This window comes from Triturus cristatus, chromosome 10, assembly GCF_964204655.1.
Source record: "Triturus cristatus chromosome 10, aTriCri1.1, whole genome shotgun sequence".
In the NCBI taxonomy this organism is placed as follows: Eukaryota; Metazoa; Chordata; class Amphibia; order Caudata; family Salamandridae; genus Triturus; species Triturus cristatus.
This window is the reverse complement of record NC_140593.1, coordinates 1,096,738,294-1,096,760,776: the sequence shown is the minus strand read 5'-3', so window position 1 is coordinate 1,096,760,776 and position 22,483 is coordinate 1,096,738,294. Positions and strand designations below refer to the sequence as shown.

The 22,483-nt window shown below is 44.1% G+C and overlaps 1 protein-coding gene across 8 annotated transcripts in view; it reads left to right on the top strand.

Moving 5' to 3' along the window:
• Window positions 1–22,483, top strand: part of SUN1 (Sad1 and UNC84 domain containing 1) — a 406,387-nt gene that overhangs the window by 182,266 nt on the left and 201,638 nt on the right. For all 8 annotated transcript variants that reach the window (XM_085629317.1, XM_085629315.1, XM_085629312.1 and 5 more), the window contains one exon: window positions 12,212–12,408. In XM_085629317.1, coding sequence (XP_085485443.1) covers window positions 12,212–12,408 — 197 coding nt within the window. The remainder of the gene's footprint in view (window positions 1–12,211; window positions 12,409–22,483) is intronic.

Sequence of the window (22,483 nt, the reverse complement as noted above, 5' to 3'; positions counted from 1 at the left end):
ATTACTACAATAGTAGCATCAGCAGCAGAGCCAGACACAGAACCATCTTTGACAAAAGCATCAAAGACCGATTGAAGTTTCGGAACAATCACAGATAAGAAGGTCTTATAAAACAAAATAGGGTACCCATCAGGGCCCGGAGCCTTACCGGAACGAGTGGCTTTAATCGCGGAAGTAATTTCATCAGAGGTAATCGGGGCATTTAATGAATTATCATCATCCTCCGGTATAGCTTTCAACGGCACTGTCTTCAAAAACTCCTGGCACTGTTCAAAAGACTCCTGCGTAGAGGGGGTATATAAATTATTATAGAAATCCCGAAAGACCTCAAGAATTTCTTCAGTCTGAAATTTCCTCTTACCAAGATGGTCAGTAATAGAAGAGATTTGGGAAGATTTATTAGAAGATTCCTGGAACTTTAATGTAGCTGCAAGAGTCTTGCCCGCACGATTTTTTAACAGCAGCCTCTTAGATTTCTGAGCCTGAAAACCAATATGCGCTCTCTTGGTGACAATAGTATTATACGCATATTTTAAATTCTTAATAGATTGTAAGCATGACTTATCCTTAGACTGTCGAAAAAGAGCTTCCTGACGTTTAATCTCATCCGCTAAATCCGTGAGCTCTTTTTTAATGGCAGCGTTTCTCCTGGACATACACTTAATGACCTGACCACGAAAAGTGCATTTAAAAGAGTCCCAGAGAACAACCGGGGAGCTTACTGAACCAACATTCTCACGGAAAAACGTCTCAATATCATTAGAAAACTCTCGAACTTGGGAAACATCATGTAAAATTTCCGTGTTTAGTCTCCAAGATCTAGACCTTACCCGAGGGGCAAAAGACATAAGTGTGAAAGTTACCGCGGCATGATCTGAAACTAAAATGGGGTGAATAAGCGGAGATGAGGAAGCTTGAACAAGAGAAGAGTGAACCAGAAGGTAGTCCATACGTGAGAAGGACAAATGAGGGGAAGAAAAAAAAAAGAAGTCCCTGTGCCAGTGGGATTGTGAAGACTCCAAACATCCTGAAGATGGGTCAGCGAACACATATTAATCATTTGTTTATGTGCTTGAGGGGGACGAAAGTTAAAGGCAGAATTCCTATCCAAAATAGGATCCATTGGTAAATTAAAGTCACCACCAACAATAAGATTGCCAGAATGAGGTGTCATTTAGCTTTTTGGTGATCGTTTTCCAAAAAGCCGGATCATCCTTGTTAGGGGCATAGATGTTCATGACAAAGAAAACAGCATTACCATCGGACAACTTAGATAGTAACCAACGACCCTCTGTATCCTGTTCAGAGGAAACGATAGACAGACCAGAATGTTTAGAGACTAAAGTGATTACCCCATTCCTTTTACCAATAGCATCTGAACAAGCAACATCAGAAACCCACTCTTTCTTCAGAAATAACGCCTCCCTAACAGAGACCTTTGTCTCCTGAAAAAGGACGATATCCGAAGAAAGAGATTTGCAATAGTCTAGAATCTTCGACCTTTTAACTGGATGATTTAGCCCTTTGACATTAAGGGAGAGTACATTCAATCCAGACATAGATCTATTAGCAGAAGAAATAGATATTGCACAAATGATATATGAACTACAGCCTCCAAGAGACCTCGCCTCCAGACACTAGACATCAACACAAAACCGGGAGAATCCCAGGAGGAAATCCAAAGAGAAAAGGAAAAAAGAGAGAAAGAAGAAAGGAAGAGGATAGACAGAAAAAGGGAGAGAAGGGCCAACAAGGAAGGTCTGAAAAAGACCGAATTCATACAAGGGGGGACATGGGAATGAGCAAAGAGCCCAACATGAGGAATAGAAACCATCAGCATAAATAGCCCCAAAACAGAACATAACAGATTATGCGTTATTATAAAAAGAAGAACTGTCTAAAGGATATGAACAAGAATCAATTATCGTTCTGGAAACAGTACACCATATAAATCTATACAGGCGACATGTTAATCAAATTTGAGAAAAAGGAAACGCCTAAGCAGGATCATAAAAAGTGTAAAAAGCAAAAAGAGAAAAAACAGATGTAAACAGTAATAGCTGATGCAAAAAAAAAAAAAAAAAAAAAGAGCAATAATAAAGAAGAAGAAGAAAAAAAAAAACTTCCAAAGAGTACTAAATAATAGTCAGAAGAAAGTAAATGAAATAAAGGGGAGAGCGGCATATAGTAACAGACTAATGTATCAAACAATAAAGTCTTATGATAGATACATAATATAAATGAGATTATACATAAAAATGCAAAATCTATAAATAAGCTAATAGATAACTGTCCACAAAAACATATTCCTCGTTGCACTCCATATAACTGAGAGAGGTGAGAATATCTTAAATATATGAACATGGAAGAGAAGAAACATAAGCCTATCAATTACAAAACAGCTAAAAAATTCCGACCTATTCGAGAAAGACACTTAATAATAATAACGATACAAACCAATCAATGCTATACCAGTGACATAGAGCTAAACACAAACTCTAACTATAGCAATTAATAAGCAACAAATACTCATCAATGAATCAAATATGTAATCAATACATTAATAAACACTAACGTACTCCACAAATATGAGACAACCAAAGACGATGAAAATCATACACATAACCAAAACAATAGAAAATAAGAAATCCTACAATAGGATAAGAAACGGACCGGGACCTAATATGCGGAAAGACAATTTGGGAAGGAAAAGAATAAAAAGGATGGCAATCGCGCACAAGTGACGTTAAACCAACACGAAACATTACCACAAAATCTTGAAAGGTTCATACAATAGAACTAACAACAAAAAAAAGACCGTTACACCATACCGATAAGGAGGGAACACCAACAGCCGACAAAAGCACAACAAAAACAATGGACACTAAGACCACCGTGCAGGACTAAGAGAGACTAAGCTCAATAATTCTGGCAAAAAAAACACATAGCAGTATGAATAACCGCATCAGGTGCCAGCAGAGCCAGGAACAAGCGAGGCCTCCATTTGAAGTTCCATCTGTAGCTCCATCTGATTATCCAAAAACGAGACCAAGTCAGCAGGTTCATCGAAGATTCTAGAGCGACCTTTGAAAGTAATGCGGAATTTAGAGGGGCCAGCAAAAGAAAAGGGGATATTCATCTCAGTTAGACGCTTCCGCAAATTAAGAAAACCCTTCCTTCTTATGACCGTGTCTCTGGCAAAGTCTTGAGAGATTGAGATGCGATGACCATTCCACGAAACAACTCTAACCTTCCGCATATGAGCTAGAATTTGTTCTGTATGCTGATGACGCAGTGGCTTAAAAATTATCGCCCTAGGTTGCGTAGTAGACTTAGAACGAAAAGTAGGAACACGATGTGCACGTTCCAGCTCAAAATCTCTTTGGAAGGAAATTTGCAATGTAGAAGGAATCCATTGATAGAGGAAATCAATCATAGAAGACGCATCCTTCTCAACATCCTCAGGAAGCCCAAAAATGCGCAGGTTAGATCTGCGGTTACGATCTTCTTGCTCAGTGAGGTCCTTCCGCAAAGCAACCATTGATCGCTCAAGTTGTGAAAGAAATCTGGACTGCTTTTGCATGGAATCCTCTGCGCCACTAATACGTGCTTCCGTGTCCGAAACACGAAGAGACAGGGCCTTGAAATCATTTCTGATAGCTAACACTTCCACTTGCAATAAATCTGTGTTGGTCTTGGTAGACTGCGCAATTTCATAGACCTCATTAAGGCGCGTCAGGATAGTCTCAAGAGTGGGACTAGGGTCCTTTTGCGGAGATTCAGGTGTAGGAGATAACTGTTTGGCCCTTTTAAGAGACGCTTTAGATTCCTTTGCGTCTTTAGCATTTGAAGACGGGCCCATATTCGCGGCCATAGAGCACACCACCTCAGCAGGAGTACAGAACACCACTCCAGAAAAATTACGAGAAGGGAATGCCAAGTGAGGAAGGAAACCTCAATATATCAAAAGGGAACGAGCAAAAATGGATAGCGCACTCTTAGCAAGAGAACAGAAAAATAATAAAGGCAGATTCCAGGGACAGGGAAGGGAACCACCTCACAAAAATATCCCACCTTGCAGGTATCAAAAGGGGTCCTAACAGTCAGAAATGACCCAAAGGCAGGTAAGCATTAGTCAAAGAAGCCCCACTAAATGTCCTTAACGGAGTTCCTGACGCGCGATATCTTAGCAAAAAATAAAAACAAAAATGATACAAAAATAGGCAGTAAGGCAGCAGACAGAGAAGAAAAAGCCATATGAGTTGAGGAAATAAAAGAAATGTCACCAGTATTTGTTTAACTTCACTCCTGGCCCTTCTGTGGCATTGTCGACATCGCGCTGAGGAGAAAGCTCTCACCACTCCTGAGGAGACAAAATGGCGGCCGCTCGCGAAACCACCGAGCGCCGTCAAACAGGAACCAAAGTGCGAGTTCCGGCAGCCTCAGTAAGCAGGAAACCCTCTCCCAGACATCCGAGATATGTTCCTATCCATGCGGCCGTTATCCGCGATGACCGGGGCAGCCGAAAACAACCGCTATTCCTCCGTCGGCTCCAGCTCAGCACGGAGCTCAAGCGCAAGCCGCCATATCGTCGTGGCGCGCAAGCCACGCCCCCCCGAACCGTACATTCTTAAACACTAAAGATTACATTACCAGTTTCTGAATTTGCTGTAAGGCTTTTAGAAAAGCAAAGTTTACCGTTGGCCGGAATCCTGTACATTTATTTATTTATTTATTCACACTGTGCCTCGCCAGATAGGGAGCTTACCATATGCACTTCAGCTTTGGTCGGGCTCCACTGCAGTGTTCCAGCCTGAGCTGCTGGCCAGGATTCCGAAGAATTGCAGGTGACTGATTATTAATTTGCACATTCCACCAATCGCTTTTTTATTCATGTTTTGCTTTTGTGAGAGACTGGACTTTTTCAGACTGTCTTTAACATCCACCTTCAGACACTATTTGAAATGTTTGACCACCCATTAGTTCTATAAGTTAGTGGGTAGAACTATTGAAATGAACATGTTTTGATTCTCAAGAATATGCTGTTCTGAAACTCCCATATTCTAGTTATTTATAGAGTTCAACTGGCCCATGGAATTTAAGGCGATGTTGGGTGTGTACTGCTAGATAAGATCACGAAAACTGATACACAGAAGTTCCTGATATTGAGAAAGTAATCGGGGAGTTATAGCTTTTCTGAACTTTAGGAGGTTCGGCGCAATACTGAAAAGGAGGGACAATAATTCCAAAGTGTGGCCTCCAAGACTGAAAAAGTCTTTCCAGACTAGTCCGTTTGAATGATGGAACAAACAATATGCTGATCAGCTGAACACTGTTCTTGACCAGTCTCTGTCACTTAAACAGATTTGTCAGAGGGAGTTCATATTTCATGACAACGGTTGTAATAACCCATCATTCTTAAACAAGACCACTGAAACTAGATTAGGAAGTATACTTCTGTATTATGGAGAAATTTGGCAAGAAGGCAGAATTCTAGGGTGAATGGTCAAATTTGAACTAAAGCTCCGGAGATAATTTCTGTATACCATCAAGGGAATTCCGTGTGAAAAGATCCTTATAAAAATACGTTGCTGAATAATGTAGGTGACCCCCGTCTTGACAGTGCACCCGACAGTGATAGCGATTGAATTAAAAAAAGACTTCTATTTGGTTAGCTGACGGTACACTTGTGCAATATTAAAGTGACTGAATGGAAGACATGCTAAAAGGGATTGCTTTATTGTATACCCAGCTAGACCCGACATAGTTGGTGTAGTTTTGAACTATATTGTCTTGCAAGGGGTACACAGCCAGTTTAGCCATTATCACGGTTTATTTTCTCCTTGACCATGGAGTCCCTCGCAGACCTGGTAAGCCTCAGTAACGGACCTTGACATATTGGTCATACACAACCCTTGTTATACCCATTGTATCGATGGCATACTATCATGTCTTCTGGAATCTGACGGGTGTGGTGAGCCATTAATGGATGCACTAATGCAGTTTGAGGCAGTGAATGGGTTAAAAGTAAACGGTTGAAAATATGCAGCTTACTGGTTCAGTATGAATCTGTCACGCTTCCTCTCTACTGCAAACATAAATGGGAACAACATACATTAGGGTAAAGGTTTACCTGGCTGATTTTGACATGGATTGCAATATCGTATGGGGCTTGGCCTTGTTGAGAAACAACAAAATCGCTTTGGTGAAAATGGTATCACTGCCATGACTATTACACTTTCTCGCTTACTTGTCTGTGCAACTGACCACTAACCTGTTTAGGAAGCTATATGCTATCCTGGTCATGCAATTTGGAATTCAGGCATGAGCAGAGTGAGTTCATGCGAGCTCTGGCTTCCCACATTTCAGTGTTTGTTATGAGGATTAAAATGTGTTGTCACCTCGCAGGTTGGCGTTGTGGACCTGGGGAGGTAGGTGTAGTGAGGTTTTGGAGGACAGGGGCAGCAGGGTGGTATCCTGGTCCTGAGCAGGTGAGACAAGCCTAGCATAGGCTGAGAGCTATGTGAATGGCCAGGTCTTCAACTTCTTGCGGAACTCCTAAATAGAGGATTAGGCTCTGATATATAATGGCAGTTCATTCCATGGTTTAGGAGTGACTTTGGAAAAAGCTCAACCCCCTCCCCCGAATTGGTTTCCGGATGTGTAATGTAGGAGTCCGGCCAAGTGGAGGTGTCTAGATGGTGTGTGGAAGGAAATGCAGTTGTTGAGGTATGCTGGGCCAGTGTTTTGTAGTGCTTTGAAGTTGTCAGTAAGAAGTTTGAACTGAGCTCGCTTTTGTATGGGGGTGCTATTGATGATCCTTAAGGTGTGGTCTGATGTGTGTATGTGTGGCACGGCTCGTTAAAAATCTTTCTGGCCGCCGAGTTTTGAAAAGTTTCCAGTCCTTTGAGATGTTTTAAGTTCCCAGCATAGAGGTCTACGTGTAGTTCAGCTTTCAAGTGACAAGGGTGTTAGTGAAGGTTTTGCTGGTTGGCACCCACTTGCTACTTTTCCTCAGCATCTTTAGGGTGTGGAAGCAGGAGGCTATTTCATTGTTGGGTTACCATGTGGAGTTTGCGGTCAATTACGATTCCAAGGTTCTTGGCATGGGGAGGGTGTGGAGCATGGTTCATGTGGAGCATAGTTCAGCCAACTGTCCCCAGGTGAGGTGTTTTTTCCGAAGACCACAACTTCTGTCTTGTTGAAGTTCAGTTTCAGACAGTTGGTCTTCATCCAGTCTGCTGCTTCGGTCATGCAGGCAGGGAACCTGGTCCTTGTGTTGGAAGTCTTGCCCGAGAGGGAGAGTAGAAGCTGAGTCGTCTGCATAATGAAGGACATTGATGTCATGTACACAGAGTTTGCTTGCAAGTGGGATCATGTATGCTTTCAAGACGTTCAGGCTCAGTGATAATCCTTGGATGAGGTTGCAGTTGTCCAGTGAGTAGGGAGCAGAATCACTGAAGCCTGCCTGTCAAGAAGGATTCAATCCATCTGAGAGCGGATTCTTGGATTCCATTGTCATGCAGGTGTCGGATGAGGATGGGGTGAGACCATGTAGAATGCTGCGAAAGGTACAGGAAGATTATGGCTGCTGAGTTTCTTCTGTCTAGGACCATTCGGATGTCATCTGGTGGCTTGGAGGGCAGGTTTTGTGCTGTGTTTGGGGGTCTGTGTTTGACTGTGTTGCATCAAGAAGTAGCTGGTCGTTGAAGTGATCAGTGAGGTGTCTGGAAGAGTTTCTCTAGAATTTTGGCAAAGTACAGTAGTAGGCAGGGCTGTCTGTATTTAGTGGGCGTAGATGGGTATGTGGTCTGTTTCCTGAGCAGTGCAAGGACAATGGCATGTTTCCAAGTGTCCAGCAAAAGAGCTGATCCTGCTTTGGGACATTTTAAAGAAAGTAGAGCCACAGCACACTACATACCACTGCAAGAGACTTGGATATGGAATGCAACATGCAGACCTACAAGGGAATCAATCATCACAGTCCCCGTCCCCTGGGCAACAGCCACCAAGCCTCTTTAGCTTGCCATTAGTGGCACACAATTACTCTCTGGGAGACTGGATCCCGCATTCCCTTCCATGATGGCGATTCATCATGTCTGACAAATAAGTTGTTCACCTTTTTTAGCATGACTGTACCATACCCTTTTATTCTGCTCCACCAACCGTTCCCCCACATTAGAGTGAATCTCAGGGGAGCACCTGTCCATTCTGTTGCAAGAGGTCTGTGCTTTACTGTCCAAAAAAAGCTATAGAAAGGGCTCCAAACGCACAAATGGGTGAGGGTTGCTATTCTTGATATTTCCTTGTGTCCCATCATAGACTTTCATCTTCTGAATGTCTTCCTATGGAAGGATGTATTCAGAATGACACTGGCTCTGATCCTGTCTTCTTTGGTCCTGAGCAACTTGATGGTGTCCTTGGACCTGCAGAACGTGTGTTGTTTTCATATCCTTGTCCTTCAGTCCCACAGAAGTTTCCTCTTGGTTCAAGGTATGCCTGGAGCATTTCCAGTTGGCTTAGCCCACCTTTGGACTCACCAGTGTCGCGCCTGTGTTTATGAAAGTGATGTCTGTGGTCATGCCCATCATCTGTATTCGGGGATACAAGTTATCCCCTCCCTTCAACACTGGCTGTTAAAGGCTGGCACGCCACAGTTAGTTGCACACCAACGCCAAGCAACAGCAAACCTCCTTATATCAGTGGAGTTCATCAATGAGCCGAAGGACCACCAGACTCCTTTGCACCGACTTGCTTTTGTCGAGGTAGTCCTGAATGCTATACAGTTCATGGCTGTCCCTCCTTTGCAACGAGTCCAGGGCATTTGCGCTATGTTCTTGATGGTTCGGCCTCGGTCCTGGGTCTTGGTGAGAGTAACTGTGAGTCTTCTTGGTTCTTGCATCCTCCTTGTTGACTACACCAGGTGGTATATTCGGGCTGTGAAATGAACTCTGATGTGAAATGAACTCTGATGTTCCAGAAGACCCAGCACCAAGGAAACCTACCGGAGGCCATTCGGATTTTGATGGAGACTGCATTCGATCTGCCATGGTGGTTACTAGACTGCAATTAGACCAGCGGCAAGCCCCTCTACCTTCCCCGCCCATAGCCGATGATAGTGGTGGATGTGACACTGCTGGGTTAGGGAGGTCATTTGGGAAAGGAGACCAGGGATTCTGGTCACCAAGGGAAGCCTGACTCCACATAAGCCTATTGGAGTAACAAGCCATTTCTAGGCTTTGAAGGCGGCCTTCCTACCATCATAGGGAGGTTTTGCAGATCCTCACAGACCACACCATAGCAATGTGGTATCACAATAAGCTGTGCAGAGTGGGGCCTTGTATCCATTTATTCTTCAGTAGATTTTTTTTGTCAGTTCCTCCGCGAAATAAATTTCTTTAACCTCTGCTGAATGAAACAGGGCAGAGGTCATGTAGACTATTTTTTTTAATCTAAGTTATTTTGTTTTTAAGCTTTTTTTAAATTAAGTTTTGAAATTGGCATTACTTTATCTTGAAATGAATCCAATTATAGATTGTCCATCATAGAAAAGCATAACTGACCCATGTGGATTTCCTCTCAGGAAAGAAATGTCCAGTTAAAGGGCATTTCATCAGTAAAAAAAAAAAAAAGGCAGACTCCTGGAGCTGTAGATGGCCCCCAACAACTTACTAAGTGTATCCTTAAAGATTGCATCTCAAGGCTCTCGAAGAGTATCAAGTTTTCTCCCATTTTTGGGCACACACAACCCTCCTAGTAATTTTTCCATGCTTGTACACCCATCAGTGCCCACTCGTCATACGGACAAACTTGGTACATTGTTGCTATGCCATTCATATGTGATGTTCTTGTGTGCCACCATCAGGCCAAGATTCTACAGGATCCATTTATGTTTGGGCAATGTTGTTAACCCCTTTTAAATCCTTGCTGTGCTGTATGAGTGGTCAACTCAGAAAGTATACCTATGACTCCTAATTGATCCCTGTGAATTTAATTTCAGGAAAGTGAGAATCTGTCGTCAGCAGCTCCATATGATGTGAAGAAATGTATCTAATTCGTTGGAGTAGCTTCCACAAAAAAGAATCTTTACTTAAACCTTTGTGTAGAACCTTGTTCTGCTTTCATAAACCATATGTAGGATTTACACTGCATTAATCTGAACGAAGATTAGTAACTGCCTTGGGTTATGAAAGTGTCTCATTCAAGTAATCTTTTAATTGGACAGTGTATAACATCCCTTTTATATTCTGACCCATTGACTTGTAAGGTTCATATTAACTATGGCTCAGTAGATCTTTGAAACAGCCCCTTTTGTTAATTCTGAACTCTAAACTACAGTTGCCTGAACCTGTAGGTATTTAACATTTTTCTTCTGTGCAAGTTCAAATTCCATTTACAGGGTATAGAACAGCTTCACACATTGATTCTGACTTTTTTTTTCAAAGTTTTAAAGTGCCAGTAAGGTCACAGACCCTTCTGTCAGTTGCTAGCCTCATCAGTTAGTCCATGATGCTCATCGCTTTCACCACTAGCAAAAATCGTCTTTGTTAGAAGAACTCATACAACATAATGATATCGAGAACTAAACTGTATCTAAACTATCCTCTTCTGCAGTGAGGTGTTTTTTAAAAAAACGGATTGTCAATGGTTTTCTAAAATGTCTTTAGAAATCAAGAACTGATTTTACATGTCCCCCCCCCCCCCCACCCCAACCTTAATACAGTAACTCTGAGGTCCATTATGCCAGTGATGGTCTTCTGTTGTAATATTTTTTAACACCTAAGGAAGGTTCAGATTGTCCCCTGATCCCAATATTAAAGCGGTGCTCTGACCCACAGCCCCATTTCCAAAATCCAGTGATCCTGCTCAGCAATCGCCTTCAAGCAATGCTTTTTATTGTCTTGGCTACCACTTTAGTAGGTGTTGGTTCTCATCCACCCAGCCCTGGGACCACCCAGCCCTGGGACCACCTACGCTTAGCCACCCCAGACGTCAGTTCACATTCCTCCTTTTGCCCCACGATTTATCTATATGGTCATGTAAGCATCCTACCACCATGCATCAAGTGCTTCTTAAAGGCGGGGCCTGTGATTATGCAATTTGAGAATCCTTCTAGCCTCATCGTTTTGGTTGTTAGCTTTGTTTACCCTGTCTTCATCTCCCACTCTCTACTGTTTGAGACTGCATGTCAACTATGAGCACATTGCTTTCTCACTTGCAATGGGGTTAATTACGTTTCTTATGTAACCCCCACCATATACACAGCATGTCATTTAGAACCCACATGTTTCTTCCTCAGTGTAGGACATCATTCTTTGGTTCACTGAGGCATTCAGAGTGCTCTAGGAATTGCACAGTGGGGCTGCCTCTCGGTTCATATGTGTGCCCCAGTCCGGCCTCTGTGCAGCATTCATTGATCCCATGGAAGTTCACCTACATTACAGAATAATTTTAACGGCCATTCCACTCCAATCCCCTTAATTTCATCCCAGATGGTATAGGCTTCTGTGGGTCTCAATGGTACTTCATCACTGGAGGAGGACTGATGCTTTTTTGTCTCATTTAGGAGCAGATGAGTTGGAGAAAATGGAAGATGAAATTCTTGCCTTTATTCTCTCCTGAATATTCTTTGCTTTACTTTCGCCCCAGTTCGGTTTTAGTAAAGCCCCTACATTTTCCATTGGCATATGTTGAATCTTGATTTGGGCTTTAATTGGTCTCAAACATCTGACATTGCTACCTTGGTAGACTGGTATTGCGTGTTACAAATAGGATAGATTAATAGTAAGACTATGAAAGTTAACTTCATGATGAAGTTGTTCATTTGTGCTGGTTCCTTCCTCTTGTATCTGTGGACCGGGACTTCATCAGCGTAGGGGTGGGAGAATATACTGGTGATCGTTGATCAGTTTTTAAAAATATTTTTTTTTTAAAAGAATGCTTACTTGGTCTTCACTGAACGCCATTTTAGATATGGTTAGGTTTATCACAGTTTTGATTCCATATGCCACTGCAAGTTTCGTGGAGCATTTTATGTTTGTAATTGAAATTCATGAGCTTAGTCACTCTTTCCCTTTCCTTCCTTTTAGTATGCTGCTTTTCATTGTGTTATTTTTTAGAATTTGAGATTGAGTGTACCAGTTCTTTGATTTTAGAGGGGACTTGGGTATTCTTTAGAAGGATGATTAAATTCACATTTTTTGTTCTTTAGAACTGCAAAGCAAAGTCGAAGTATCAACAAACAGTCCGCTGTTGCAATACATCACACGCCACGGAAAAGTGCATCAATCATGTCCATGTCCATTGGACACAGTAGTTTTAACAGCCACATCAGTGATGCTTCAATAATATCTACTGTACTGGATGAGACCTTGATCAGTGAGCAGACTGAAGTGGACCATTTATGGGGTAAGCAGTGCTTGCTCTATTGTAAGACTGTTTTGATTTCTTATTACTCTTTTGTAGTTCAATGCATTACAGTGTAACCTTTGTAGCTCTCACTCTTGCTTCTCTCTACTTTTGAGTGCCAGTATTTTAAAACTTGTTAATCGTTGTACAACATCTGCTTATTCTTATCCTGGTTTGTTTTACTACACCATATACTCCAGTATTTCAACTTTTGGTTTGGCTCTGCACGGTGTACTACAGCTGAAGCATGTAACTTTCATTACTTACCTCCCGATCCCCTACGCTCCCACACTTAAGTAGAATCATAGCAGCCAGATTGCTTCTCTCATTTGTCAAATACTTTCCATGAATCCTTATTCTGACATGGCTTTGATTGCCAGTGCACAGTCATTGTTTGCATCCATACAAAGAATATCATTGAGCACAGTGGTTTGTGACCAAGTCTGACCAAACTGTCCTTCAGCTGTTATTAATGACAGGCCATTTTTTGCTGACAGTACGAGAAAGAGGCATAGTTGCACTATATTTACTTGGCCTCCAACATAATGGCATTGTTGGAACTTTTTTGTTTTTTTGTGAAATCTTTTTTATTTTATCAAATATAACATCATCAAGGCAGAGTTTTTCCATATGTTGGACATACATAGTATTAAGCAATAGACCACAATCCCAGCACTTTGCTGCGTTAAAGCGCAATACATCAAATTCATACCCATTAGCACACCTTGAACATCCTCCTCCCTCCTTATTGGTCCCCATCAAAGCTCTCATCCGCCTGTTCTCTTGGCGGGTCACAGATGTTACCCCTATATTTATTCCACGCCCCCCAGATCTTGTTCCATTTTTTAGGGCAGTCGCGGTTAATGAACACTGTTCTCTCTGCTACCATAGCCGTGTCCATATCTTTACAACATGCGCTAAGCAACGGCACCTCCTCCGCCCCCCACTTCTGCGCTATGTTGCGTTTAGCCATCATGACCCCCAATGTTGCCCAGTCTTGCGCCTACTGTGTTAAGTCATTTGGTTCCCATACATTTAGCAGACAACTTTTGGGCTCCGGCAAGAGGGACACTCCCTCTGCCTGCGAAATCGTCCTCATCACCTTCATCCAATAGACCCTAATCTTCGGGCATTGCCATATGGTATGATAAAAGGTACCCTCCTCCCCATATCGCCTAAGACAATATGGGTGCGAGGCTCTACCCATCTTAAAGCTGCACCAATTTGAGTCTCGAGGGTATACCCACTTCCCTTGGTGAGGACAGTGCCTCCTGCCACGCGGTGTCATCCAGCTCACCCACGTCGCGGATCCATTGGTCCCTAAGTGGCGTCGTGGGGTCCGGTAGGTTAACTAACTTGCGGTAAGTAAATGACGTAGCCCGCTTATGCTTGTAGTCTGTCAGTAACCTATCCTCCAGAGGGGAAGCTTCCGGGACCGCAGTACCAGGCGGCAGGGCCGTTGTCAATGCATGCTTTATCTGTGTGTATCGATAGATTTCAGTGGGCGCCAACTTGTACTGTTGCTGGAGGTGCTCGAAGGTGGTCACTCCCCCCCTTATGCCACATGTTATCCACCGTGGATATGCTGATGGCATCCCATTGATCAAAGTCCTTACTATTCCTAAGTCGTCCCAGTTTCCCCGTGTCCCATAGAGGAGTGAGTTGGGTTATGACCCCTTGCCAGCCCAGTTTTGCCTGTGCTGCTTGCCCTATGGTAACTGTGTGTTTCGTGGGCCCTATTAATGTACGAGTTTGCTTCTTATTATAGAGGGGGGACAGCATACTTCCTGTTCCTAATAGAAATCTGTCAGCCTTAAATGCAGGGTCTGCTTGTGCTACGTGTACCCACTGATTAATCACCTTCAATTGCGCCGCCCTGTAATATAGTTGTATATTTGGGACCGCTATCCCCCATCATACCACCCCCGTACTAGCTTGGCCTGCGCTATGCGTGCCGGTTTGTTTCCCCAAATTAAGTTGGAGACCTGGGCTGCAATTGCTTTAAAATAGCTTGGATGTACCGGGAATGGAGCATTTTCCAACACATATAGGAATCGAGGATGCGCCATCATTTTAAAAAGCGCTACCCTCCCCAGAAGAGTCAGCGGCAATAACCCCCAGTGTGCTGCGTCCCTTTTGAGGCGCTCCAGTGGGGCATCAGGTTTCTTTTGAAGAAGTCATCCGAGTCAGCCGTGACATAGATACCTAAGTATTTAAACGTGTCGACCGTGATCTGAAGCGGGCAATCTATAGGAAGTTGTGGTGGGGGGGGCAGTGTAGTACATACAAGGTGGATTTGGACCAGTTAATGGACCAGTTAATGGTGTACCCGGACACCCGTCCGAAGAGCTCGCATATATTGAGGAGGACCAGTATGGAACGCCTGGGGGAGGCCATATATAATAAGATGTTGTCCGCATACAGAGAGATGCGGTCCTCCCATCCTGCTGCCCTCCTGAGTCCTCTTATCGTTGGCTCCCACCTGTTCCATGCCGCCAACGTCTCCAGTACCAGGGCAAAGGGCAGCGGGGACAGGGGGCAGCCTTGACATGTGCCCCTCGCTAGAGGAAAGTCATTAGAGATGTGCCCATTAGCCGTAACGTGCGCCACAGGTTTGGTGTATAAAAGGCGGACCCATGCACAAAATTTAGGGCCGAAGCCCATGTGACGAAGGACTGCGAATAGAAATGGCCGCTCGACCATGTCAAACGCCATTCTAGTGTCCAGGGAGAGTATAACCGCCGGTTCCTATAGATATGGAATACGGGCCATTACTCCCTGCAGGCGCCGCAAGTTTAATGCCGTACTATGACCTGGCATAAATCCGGACTGATCCGGGTGGACCAGGGTCAACCGGTGCGGCGTTAGCCTAATTGCCAATAGCTTTGCCAACATTTTTGCCTCTGCATTAATTAATGATATCGGGCGATACGTGGTGCAGTCTTCAGCAGGTTTGCCTGGTTTGGGTATTGCCACTATTGTGGCTGTTCGCTGGTCTAGTGGTAACTCGCCCATCGTCAAGCAGTCGGTGTACATGTGTAGCAAGTGCGGGGCTATGGTCCCCGCTACCCTTTTATAGAGCTTAACTGGTATGCCATTTGGTCCCATTGCTTTGCCGGATATTGTTGGAACTTTAATGTTCCTGCGTTCCCAAACTGCATGTACCTGTGCTCCATTTTTTTATTTTTGGTCAATACACACACTAATCCTGTGTGCTCACGTTGAACTGGGCCCTGTCTTTGACGATAAGTTGTGGACCTTGTCATGAATCTGGAGGGCAGCCTCCTATAGTGACAGAGGACTACCATCCCTGATGCAGATTTCATGTGTGCCTCATGGTGTTGGCACCCTACCGTAGTTGATGAATTACAGTGTTAGGCCTTTTTACCTGCAAGACCTGAATGCATGCTTGCAGGCTCATTAATTTAAAATTCCACTACTGCCGATTATCCTGGAATCCTGAATGCCGACATCTCATGCATTGTACATGTGCGTGTGCTAGGATTGATAGTATGCCCTGCACAAGTGATAGATGCCTGTGGGCTCCATTTTTGGAAGCCCACAGCCTTGACTAGAAGGCAAGATTGAAGAGTTTTCTTTCCCCAAACATGTGTTTTGCTGGCATCTCCTAGATGGGGAAACATCAAATGCTGTAGTGAGGCAGGCTTTATTTAGAAGTTCCAGTGCCCTTCCTAATACATTCGGGCGTAAATGACTTAAGTGAAGCTGCCATGTGGTAGGCGCCGGGTGGTTGAGGCCTGCATTATCTTTTTTTGGCAAAATGAGTCATAGGAAGGGGCACAGATTTTCGCCTCTCTTCCTGATCTCTTTGAGGAGGGGTTGTAAATACTGGTGTGCATCCTGCTCACACCTCTTTATATTTCTTTGCTGGGCACTCCACCTGGAGTATGTCCTGCTGGGCTGAGCAGCATTGCAGACAAAAGCCAACTCCTGAATGTGGCTTGGCCAGGACACACAAGAGGAAGCAGACCTGGAAAAAACATCCTCCATGTATGAAACGGTTATAAAGATGGCAGTCCAGCGCCCATCTGTGTTAGTTGTTATGGTCTCTCTTACTGAACATGGGGGTACTCCACAGAGTATTCTCAGGGACTACTAAACAGTCAAGTATTGTTTTCCCTGATGGTCAACTCCCCAGAGACAAGGGAACTTCGCCTATAGTCCAATATGAAGAAGAAATTACTGTAGTGTCCTGGTTGCCCAGACATCTTCCCTTTGAACATTGGAAGCAAATGCCAACCCTGCAGGAGTAGCATATAGTCGAAGGGATGGTGTAGTTGACCCAGGCATAGGGTCTGTCTGACAGAGACTGCCTAAGCAAGGGTGCCACAGAAATCACAGTACTGCCAGATCTGGCAGTGTGATATTCGTCCCATATCTCCATTGTAGCTACCAAGGCACCTGGAGCTGAGTGCTTGAGCGATAGGCCTGATGAAGCCAGGATAAGCATCTGCTGATGCGGCACTTGAGTCACAAGTCGACTGGATGACCGGGATACTGCATAGTGTGCCATTGGGTCAGGACCAGTACGAAAGTCCAAGTGACCTGAAGCGTGTCACTGGGGTGCCTCATGAAGAATCAAGGTTGTCGCAGTGAGGATCTGTGTGCCAAACATTGCGCCTGTCATCTGTTTCGCTGTAGAATAATCAATTGCAGACATGTGGCCGTTGTGCTCAAGAAGCACCAAGTACTCCAAGAGTGTTGGAGAGAGCTGTGCCGTCAGTCTCGTACCCATAGTAGTGTGAGTGAGCGGTGTCTTAAACAGTCGCCAGGAAGAGGGCCACTGTTGGAAGCCTCTGCTCCTGCCATGACCCTCTGACTGACGTTCTGCGTGGTAGGCTGCCGTGCAGCTGCCTGGAAGACTGCTGTGCCGCCTGAAATCCTAGTGCTACTGCTAAGATGCTGAGGGGAGGGTGTAACGGTAAGACACAATGAGGGAGAGATGGATTAGGAGCTACCCCTAGAACGCTTGCCTCAAAGTCTGAACCTGAGTGGTGGGGATACCAAGAAATTAAGGGGACCTACAGATGGACTATTGTTGGGGTGATTGACTTAGTCGGTAGAGGTTCCTAAAAGCAAAGATATCTGCACTAGTGAATCGGGTATTTGTGCACTATTGAACATGGAGTCAAATTCTGTGTTTACTGTGTAATAAAGTACTTGCCTTTTCAACAAAGAGAATCATTGGGTTGGACATTTATCTTATTGAGCTGCTGGGGGTTGATATTGATACCGGAGTACCGCCACATTAACCTCCTGAGAAGCCTGTAACTGCTCACTCTCGCTACTACAGAGTCAGCTGCGACCTGGTAAAAAGGATCACAGTACACCTTTGATACTAGGTGAGCAGGTATTTGGAGGGAGGTGGGTCTGGCTGGGAATGCCAGTGGTGGTCAGGATTAAGCAGAGAAGTGCAACAATCAGTGAATAACCGGCAAAAGTTGTATTGACACTCCAGCAGCTGAAAATCCTCTGTATCCGCAAGGGAAGGTCGACCTGCCTGCCTCAAAATATCCACTCACCTGGAATCAAGTGTATACCATGATCCTCTGGACCCAGTTCGTGCTAGCATCTTACCATAATTGTACTTCTTTGAAAAAGTAAAGTAAACTATTGTCTGTTTGCAGGCCTTTTTGCTTATTTTAATCCCTTGGGCTAAGAAGCATTTTTTCTTTGTACTAAAGTCCACTTCTCAGTTGGCCCACTCCTTTCTCAAATTTCCTTACCAACTTCTTTCCCATTTGACTGTCTTCCAGAACCAACTGACACTGAATTCATCCACCGTAAAATGACTCCTGTACCTCCCCGCAGTCTTGATGAGTGTACCAACAACAAGTACCTGACCACATTGGGATGGGGGGGGGAGGGAATCTCCAATTCTAATTATTATCTCCACTCTCCCTAGCATTCACCATGAGATTCTATGCAAGTATAGCACCTATACCTCTAACTTAATCATCTGCCTCAACCCACCAGAACTATCAAAGGCTGGAAGCCTTATTTGTGTCTGACTTGGAAGCAGTTTAGGGTTTGCAGAATGTCCCCATGACTCTGATTATGATGAGGCAGACAACCTGTTCCCCCCTCTCACTCTTCTGATGGTTGGCTACCCCTGAGTTGCCAAAATGTTGGTGACAAGCTGGATCTATCCCCTGAGACTGAGCAAGACACTCCACCAGGGTCACTAGTGAAAGAGTGCCACATTAGTTGCGTGAAAGGCAGCGGAAATGCTCGATTTACAGTTGCCTACTATTGAAACCAAAGTATAGTTGTTAACTGAAATCCTTCAATCAGGTCCAACTTCTATGCCTGACATCCGGATGGTACAGGTATAAGTCTCTCCTAATGCCTTTCCCACTGATCCTCCGAATAGAGAGTCTAAACGTATTAAGTTCGGAAAGAGTTCACTCTTTGGTCAGTTTGGTCCTGGAATGCGGTTTACATTCAGTGCTGGTATACCCATGTTTTATGGGCCGTGGGACGTGGCCAGCAAAATCTTGCTGGTCGTCCCAGAAGTCTGCAAATCCTTGCTGGCTCAAACAGTACATAATGGGGAGAATGTGATGAAGTATGCTTGTTGGTTTGATAACCACGTACTGTGTGGGTGTAAAGATTGGCACCACTGTGTTGCTCAGAAGGCAGACCTGCATGCGATCCACTATGTTATCCTGGGATGTCCAGGTGGTGCTTATAAACATGCCCTTGGATAGCTTTAGATTGTTTAGGGAGAAGACTAAATGGGTGCTTGAAGGATTTGACAGTTAAGCCACAGCATGATCCTCTGGACTCTTGTCTCTTAACAACCAGTTCCTCCAACAGTTCAGTAAATTTAGGGACTATTTCTGGGGGAGATTTATGAACAATGCAAGCCTTTTTCGCATGTGAAGTAGCAGCAAACTCACTCCTTTGGGGACAGAAATCATGGTGTTGCCTGAATCCGTTTTCACCAGTAGAGATTGCTCTTCTCTACCTCTTCTACTGCAGCAGCTGCCAAGGTGCTTTAACTTGCTTTCACAAGCAAAGGTGTAAATTATAGGAAGCAGGATACATCATTACTTCCTTATCATTATGATGGGTCTTAAAGCTCATTTAAAGGGGCTAAACACTGACTTTCATTTCCTCCTCACCACATAATCTCCCCATGTCAGAGAGACCATCAGCGGACCATTCTGCAGTCTTGCCATGCTACAGTCAGACGTTATCTGTTGTTCCTGGTGGTCTCGGAACACTTCCGATTTGCTGTGCTTCCCTTCGGCCTTCTTAGCTCCTCGGTGTTCATGAAAGTGATGGAGGTGGTCACTGGCAACCTTTTGAAGCTTGTATTACATGTGTTCCAGTACCTCCTCTGTAGAACATATCCAGACCGTAACTCAACTCATGACATATTTAGACTTTACCCTCAATGAGCCAAAGCCCCACCTGTGCCACACACATAGAATTCCCCTCATTGGAGCTTTCCTGATTACAGTGAATTTCAAGGCCTTTCTACCTCCGCATTGAATCTTGGAAATTCCGGTTATGATTCAGACTCCATCCTGGGTCTCAGTGATGACTGTGCTGAGGCTCCTTGGACTCCTAGTTAGATCTGCTTGCTATTGGTTAGCTCTTAGTGTCCACTCTATTGGTCACACTGCAGTTTCGTCTAAAAGAGTTTCTAGGAGACACATTCTGACTGCGAAGGGACACTGCTCTCCTGCACGTGTTCCCGCCCCTCTCTTCTGCTTAGTTTTTGAGAAAAGTCAGGACATACCACACCAAAGTCATACTAATAGCCTCGGACTGCCCCAGGAGAGTATGGTACATAGAGCTCCTGAATAGGAGTAGTTGCCCTCTGATTCAGCTACCACTTCAGTTGACTTCTGCTTCAGCAAAAGGAGGGTCCTGCACCAGAGTCTGCAAGCCTCACACCTTTGTGGCTGGTGATTGAGCTTCAACAGTTAAATGCGTTTTTTCTGCCAGCTGTGTAGTTATTTATCCTTGCAGCTCCACGAGATTCAATAAAGTTCATTTAGGCTGGCTACTGGGAGAAATCTGTTTCTGGCGAGGTGCTAGTCATTCGGACCCTTTGCAGGCCAGATTTTAAGATGTGCTGTTTTTTTAATTTTATCATTGACCCAGCAAAGGCCTTTCAATGGGCAGAGTTAAGGGTTATATGTTGGCCCTTTCAGCTTTTCTTTGTTTACCTGATTAACCATCTGTATTTAAATCACTTGTTGTGATGGGTTTTTATCATAGGTTTGACTTGCATGTTTCCTCCGAAGCCATTTGTTATGCCGCAATGGCACTTGAACTTACTGCTGACTTTTCTTTAGTGCGTGCCTTTTGAGCCAGTGTACTGCTACACGCTGTGACTGGCACTCTTCCTGATTTCCATCACCTCTGCATCCCTCCTAAGATCTGCAAGCACTCATCGCGCAACTGCCCTATTTCGTCACCTTCCTGGACACGTTTCTGCTGATGACCCAGGCATCTTTCTTGCTTAAAGGTGTGCTGAATTTCTACATTTGCCAATACATCACTGCCAACATTTTTAGCTTCACGTCATTCTTCGATGACTAGATTTTTGTTGGATTGTCTGGAGAAAAGACGGGGAAAGAGTTGCAGAAAAAATACCTTGTCAAGACGGTTAGTCTTGTGCATTAAAATCTATTGGGCATTTGCCAAGAGTCAACCTCCTGAAGCAATGCAGAAACATTCTACCAGGTTCAAGTCTGCTACAGTGGTATTAGCTAGAGAGGTTTCAGAGGCTTGACAGCTGCATGGCTGTTACTTGGGTGTCTGAACACACGTTCACAAACCACTACTGCCCTGACACCCAGAGCCGAAAGAAGGGCCATTTTGCCTGCTTGGTCCTGCAATACTTTCTGGCTTGAGTTCTCTTCCCATACCCTTCATCTTTAGAAGGTATTGCCATCATATCTGTTGTGAAGGTGAGGCATCTTCAGTTAGAAATATCTCTCAGGAGAACAAGTTACTTGTCTTTGGAAGCACTATTTCTGGTGAATACTCTAACAGATTCCTCACTGCCCTTCCCCTCTGTGGAGTGGAAACCGGAACATCATAATAAGGTTCCAAGTTAGATTTTGGCACACAGTCACATGAAACTTATTCTAAGTACCCTGTGTCTGAGGGCATGGAAGAAGAAAGATTAAGAAATGGTATTGAGTGGTACAGAGGAGGCACTTATATGAAGCTCCACTCCCTCATTTCTGGGGCCGAATGAAGTTGCTGTGGAGCCACATGAAACTGCTTATAGGCACACAGCAGCATTACTGTGAAAATTCTCTGGTTCTAGTCTGGTGTCTGGGGATATTCTGAAGGTGGGGAATCTGCGGTCAGATAGAGAAACATTAGAAAAGCCTTGTTCACTAGGACAACGTCATTGTGGAGGTTAGTCTTTACTACTGAGCCTCAGAAACCAACAGAATCCTACTAAATGTATATTCTCATCACATAAGAACAAAGCAGTGTGAGGAACTAGCAAAATGCCTAACCTATTAATTTCCTTCTTGAAGCATATTGGAGACTAATAGAATGTCTAAGATTTTAGTGTCTGCCCCCACTTTGCTCTTTCACTCAGTGTACACTTCTTATGAACCTATTTGTTATTGGAATCCCATGGTTTAAGACCACTTCATGATTTTCCCTTTACTATTTCCAGTTTTGCCTCCTGCATGGAGTGGGACTGGAACAATCTGTGATGCATCCTCTAACTACAGCTCTGTTTCATGCCAAATGCAGTGTCCTCATTGCTTGTTTATATGAATTATCTTTAATATTGTGTGCAGGATCATCTTTTATTGCCTAAAATCACTTTAAAAGATTTAAGAGTTTATTGTGGAGTTTTCTCTGGATAATATCTCAGATGGTGCACTTGAGGAGCCTTGCAGCTGGACTCTGATGCCTCTGTTTATCAACACAAAGGGATACCAGAAGGGTCCCTTGTAAAGTGTGCGCTCCTTGCTACCGCAATAGAAAGAAAGTGATGGCTTCTGTGGCTAGAGACTTGGACTGAGGGGGATGTTTGGCAACATAATTTATAGGTGTGTGCCAC